Raw genomic sequence first — 6116 nt, forward strand, 5'->3', positions numbered from 1 at the left:
CACACACACACACACACACACACACACACACACACACACACACACACACACACACCTCCGGCCCGTGTCCCGCCGTGCTGATTGGTCGGGGGAGCTGTCTGTCGACGTGCTTGTGAGTGCGGCGTGCTCAGCCCGGTGTGTAGCTGATGCTCTTGGCTGTGTAATTCTGGAAGAGCGGCTGCAGGAACATGCCCATGGTGCCGAACACGCACACGAACACAAAGATCCACAGGAAGAGACGGTCGATCACCATGGCCACGTACTTCCAGTCCTCGCTGACCTGTGTTGTGGGACGACAAGAAGCGGGTTGAGATTTATCAACCTGTTTTTATCTGTGAAGTTGTCTGTAGAAAGATTTCAACCTTATTTAAAAGCAAAAACTGTACAAATGTTGTATTACAGTTTAATTTATCCTTATATTTCATATTGTAACTTAATTTGGGCTAGCACTTATCCATCATATTTACAACCAATTCATAAAAGCCAAAAAATCATCAATATTGATGAGCCGACACCGCCTCCTATCAACATGAGCTGTGACACCTCTGATGAAGACGGAAGTACTCGTTGAAACATGTCAGGTTTGTCTGTAGAGACATAAAAATAACTAAGTGTCTAGTAACTAGGAAAAAGTTTTAAGATATAGATAGTGCACACAAAACAAACACAAAATTAACACTGACTAGCCATAATATGACTACTAATAATAAAACTATAATATAAAGAATTGTGCAAGGATAGACAAAGATATGTTTTGTTTTAGAGACAGTAGACCAGAGGTGCCCAAACATTTTACCTGAGAGGGCCAAAATGAAAATCTATCCAGGGCTGCGGGCCAAATGCAGTAATATAATACATGAAACACAAATACTTTTTAAAGTAAAGTCCTTTATTTTTAATGATTAAGCTGTGAAATGGCCCTCTTTTGTTTTAGTCATGCACTTGGAGAAAGTCTGCCWTACGTTCAAGTAGCAAAGGCTCATGGGACATTTCATAAATGGATAAAATATGAGTTTTTGTGGCCTTATAAAGTGTGTAAATGTACATGTGGGGTTAAATCTGATCTAAATATCTCTGGTTGTCATTTCATGTTTCATGTTTAATCCTAATAAATCAAAGAWAAAGTCAGCACCATGAATGAAAACTACCTTCAGCCCTTTTATAGTCATTTGACCAATGGAAACACTGTTTCTACATAGGATGACAGGTTACAACCTTGTAACTTTGGCAACTGTTGGTGGGCCAAATCAAATGGCTTGGTGGGCCAAATTTGGCCCATGGGCCCCACTTTGGGCTCCTCTGCAGTAGACTATCAGAATCCGACATTAGGAACCAGAAACTGCCTGTTTTCAGTGTAAAAAACAATCTCAACAGACTAATGAGTAAAGTGAAGAATCACCATGCAGACAAGAAACACAGATGTGCAATTACAGCAGAGTTTTTTTTTAAGGTTTAAAATGGGTAATAACAAAGCAGGTGATTGCTCAGATTATTTATTGTGATTTTTGTGCGTGGTGCTGATTATAGAGTCTGACAGCTGCAGGGAGGAAGGATCTGTGGTAACGCTCTTTTGTGCACCACCTAAATTACCTTTATTCTCTCTAGATATTGAGGTGAAATAACCACGTCTTCTGGTTCAAGTGGAACTGCTGCTGCTCAGTGAAGAGAGAAACTCTGAAACAGGCTGGTTGAACAGCAAGAATCTTTATTTTGCAGTCCAGGAGATCACAGCCAAAAACCAAATTATGGCCTTCAATGCCAAATGATTCACCAAGTAAGAAAGATGGAGAACGAAGGCCAAGGGTGGGGGCGTACAAGGCTCTTTGTAGGCTTCACAGATGTACCATAAATTTTGTCACGGTATACCTTCTTCCTAATATGGTAATATGTGCCGAGCTCTGAAGCTGGAAAACCAAGAGACATCACATCTGTGCATTCCTGAGAAGAGGCCTCCACTCTTGGACACTACAACATCCTGTCCCTGACACCACTACCTAAAATTAACCATCAACCCTGATCCCTAATATTAACCACAGACCCCAACTCAAAGACTCCTATATTTTGCGTCCTGACGTGTCAAAATAAGACTCAGAGGGAACCTAACCAAGCATTAATGTGACGAGTTGAGAGTGAGCATGTGTTAAACTTTAGTGAAGCTGTAGCTGAGAGTTGTTCACAAAACAGACTCAAATATCAACTCATTGCAAAAGAACTTTGAGTACAACTTGAGCATTAGCTGCTGGAGCTGTAACTGTTTGTCTCATGAACCAGCAGATAGATTATAAGGAAATTTTGAGAGAACAAATTATTGGATGCATCTTTATAACTTCTAGACTTGTGGAGTCAATCAGCATTATCAAACAGAAAAATGTCTATAACTCTTTCAGTCGCAGAGTCGCTTGGTGTGGTAGTAGCTGAGAGTGGTTCATCTCTCAACAGTGACTGATGTGAAATGTTATTTTCAAAGGGCTGACTGAAACGTGCACAGCCCCACTGTTTCTCAGATGAGTCTAACTGTGGTGTGAGAGGCAGCAGGCGAGACGCAGCCCTCCTCCACCCAACCCTCCGCCTGCTGCCACCAGGAGGGTTAATGGAGGTGAATGGTTAATGCGAGCGGAGACTCCTCCTGGCCCACAGCTCTGATGAGGTCTGACACGAGTCCACGAGAAGGAGAAGCACGTGAGGGACGGGTGAGCTGACGTTTGAACCCTGGGAAGATAACTGGAGGAGGGATGGGGGAGGGAGCCGACGGCAGAGGAACTTAGAGCGGATTGTTCATTCCTGAGTCGATTTCTCTCATTCCAGAAAAGGAAGCTTGCTTCTCTGAGACGCCTCGAGGCAAAGCAACAAAAACAGCCACCCTCAGTTCATCGTCTCAGCTCTGCAGCTCGTTCCCTTTCTTTATGCACACGTCACGCTGCTGCTATAACTGCATATCTGTGCTCGATGGTTACTGGGCCGTGACTACGTCATCGTGTCTGTCTGCTTCGCTCTGTGTCCATGTACGCCTGGTGCTTTAAGAGGCCAGAGGTAAATAACAGTTAAAAACCATGATACGGGACTCAGCTGTGGAAGGGATGAAGTAAAACGAGGATGACTCACAGCAGAATTTATCCACACACAGACAGGAGGACTTACACAAGCTGGTGCTCTCAACACAACACACTGAACTGTGCAAAATATATTAGACTTTACTTTGAGTGAGCCAGACTCATTTTATTCTCTTCACCAGGTTTTGGTCTGTTTTTTCATCCTGTGACAAACGCAAAAGTGAACTCTGCTGAAGATGGTATTTAAAATTTAGATTCAAAATGTGTAAAGTGAAAACAATATAGATCAGGGGTGGGCAATCCTGGTCCTGGGGGGCCGCAGCCCTACATGTTTTACATGTTTCCTGCTCCAACACACCTGATTCAGTCACTGAACTACCTCTTCATGTTCTGCAGTATGGAGGACCGACACTGACATTATTATAAATAAAAGCATAAAGAGATAAATGAACCTTTAAATAAATAAATACATTTAAAATGCACCAAATCAATTAAAAAGGAGAAAGTTACCTCATGTTTTATCATTTAATTGACCTTCATATTTGTTTTTCCAGCTTAGTTCCAATAAATTATATATTTTAACACATAATTACATTTAAAAGTTTTTAATTTATATTTTACATAGTTTTTCCTTTTACTTGTACATGCATATGTGTCTCCTGAATGCTTAAATTGAATTATTTTAATAATTTTGTCCAACAAGTCTTTTTATTTCTACATGTTGCATGCTTGTGCTGCTGCAGTTTAGCTTAAAGTTTACTGTATTTATTCATGTATGATACTAAACATTTAACCCTAGAAATCATCCATAAAGTGGGGGGATATTATTATACACGGGTTATTCATAATTCGATTTTTATGCTTTGTAAGCTCAAAAAATGATGATCGTATTATATTCGAGATCGTATTATACGTGAATAAATATGGTAGTTAAAAATAAATGCACAGGTAATGTTTTCCTCCTTGCCTTTGTTTTAAACTAAACTTTAAACTTTTTTAGCTAAAGTGAGGCAGAAGTAAAAAGACTTGTTGGAAAAAAATACAAAAATAATTAAGTATAAACATTTAAGACACACAAATGCATGTACAAGTAAAAGGAAAAACAATTAATATATATAAAAACAGTAAAATGTAAATTATGTGCAAAACTATATTAGTTGTTGGAACTAAGTTGGAAAAATAAATACGAAGGTCAATTAAAATATAAAACAGGAGATAAAGTTCTCCTTTTTTAATTTAATTGATACATTTTAAGTGTATTTATTTAGTGGTTCATATAATTCAGCTTTTATTTCTAATTATGTCAGTTTTGGTCCTCCATACTACAAAAGCCTGATAATCTCTATTCATTCATATCAGCTGTGTTGGAGCAGAGGAACAAGTAGAACATGCAGGACTGACCAGACCTGCTGCAGACTAACATAGTTACCTGACTGTGGTAAAAACTTGAACTGTGTCTGAAAAATACATAAAACCTCCCCTTCAACATGAAGAGTTTATAATTTATATAAAACTTACTTCTTATACATGAGCACTATTTTATTATTATTATTATTACTGTTAGGGTTCTGTTAGAGTTTTAAAATCAGTGAAGAATAAATAAAAGTATAAATAAATAAAAAAGTATAAATAAATAAATAAATAAATAAATAAATAAAATAAAATAAAAACTGGTGACCCTGATGGAGGTCAGCAGATTTTTACAGGAAAGAAGTATCACTCACGCTCTGATCATCGTCCTCGCTCTTCATGTGGTTGGCGATGAAGCGCACTCCCTCCACAGCCTCATCGAAGCCCGGACAGGCCTGGGCCAGCAGGGCCTGAGTCAGGGCGGGACCTCCAGCCCCCTGCTTCCCCCTCTGCAGGTTTCCGGCTCCGCCCTCCCGGGCCTCCCTCACCCTGTTCAGGCCGTCCATCGATCCCCCTCCGGTGCTGGACAGATCCCCTCCGAACTGTTTGACCGAGGCCCGGTTCACGTAGCACGTACAGGGCTCGCCGTCGTCTTTGCCTAACACCGCCGTGGAGGTCCCCCCGCCGTTTCCGCCGGTGCCGCCGAGCCCCAGGCCCACCATCAGGCCCCCTGGCTCCCCACTGCGCCCGCCCTCCTTCTGCTCCTGAGCCCTCCTCCTCTGGCGCAGCCGCTGGCGCTCGCTGCTGTTCCTGGGCTGGCGCATGAAGAGCAGGGCGGGCAGCTTGTTGAGGAACACCAGTTTGACCCAGGGGGGCATGGTGTGCGTGGTGGGGGAGCGGTGGTGCACGTTCAGCACGCACACGCTGGTGACGATGGAGAACGTGACCAGGACCATGGTGAACATCAGGTACTTCCCCACCAGGGGGACGTCCAGGGACGTGGGCGGGACGATCTTGGAGATGAGCAGCAGGAAGACGGTGAGGGCGAGCAGCACCGAGATGCAGAGCGTCATCTTCTCGCCGCAGTCGGACGGCAGGTAGAAGACCAGGATGGCCAGCGACGTGATGAGGACGCACGGGATGATGAGGTTGATGGTGTAGAACAGAGGCTTCCTGCGGATGATGAAGTCGTAGGTGATGTCCACGTAGGCGGGGTCGGCCGGGTTCTCGTTCCGCCGGCCCGGCAGAGCGATGATGTCCCACTCGCCGCTGGGCGTAAAGTCGTCCATGCTGGCCACGTCGGCGCGCAGCACCAGGTCGATCTCGGTGCGATCGTAGGTCCAGGAGCGGAAGCGCAGCGTGCAGTTCTGCTGGTCGAACGGGAAGTGTTTGACCTCGATCTTACAGGCAGATTTGTAGATGGCAGGTGGCAGCCAGAAAATACTGCCGTCGTAGGACACCACGGCGTTCGAGTAGAAGGACACCTCGTACACGCCGTCAGCGCTAAGAGAGACGACAGAAACAAGAACAACACATAAATTAAGACATCTGGATCCACAGGAAGACAATCCTTTTTTTAGTTTAATAGTTTATTCATTTTGATTAAAAACAAAAATTTCAATACAGGCAGATTTGTAGATGGCAGGTGGCAGCCAGAAAATACTGCCGTCGTAGGACACCACGGCGTTCGAGTAGAAGGACACCTCGTACACGCCG

At 43.5% G+C, this 6116-nt stretch overlaps 1 protein-coding gene across 1 annotated transcript in view; it reads right to left on the bottom strand.

The window, feature by feature from the left end:
- Positions 1-6: 6 nt before the first annotated feature.
- chrnb2 (cholinergic receptor, nicotinic, beta 2) overlaps positions 7-6116 on the bottom strand; it is a 29059-nt gene continuing 22949 nt past the window's right edge. Inside the window, exons 5-6 of the mRNA XM_014025429.1 lie at positions 4775-5903; positions 7-280 (exon numbers count right to left, since the gene is read on the bottom strand). Coding sequence (XP_013880883.1) covers positions 128-280; positions 4775-5903 — 1282 coding nt within the window. The 3' untranslated portion in view covers positions 7-127. The remainder of the gene's footprint in view (positions 281-4774; positions 5904-6116) is intronic.

Source organism: Austrofundulus limnaeus, unplaced genomic scaffold, assembly GCF_001266775.1.
Source record: "Austrofundulus limnaeus strain Quisiro unplaced genomic scaffold, Austrofundulus_limnaeus-1.0 Scaffold474, whole genome shotgun sequence".
Lineage (NCBI taxonomy): Eukaryota > Metazoa > Chordata > Actinopteri > Cyprinodontiformes > Rivulidae > Austrofundulus > Austrofundulus limnaeus.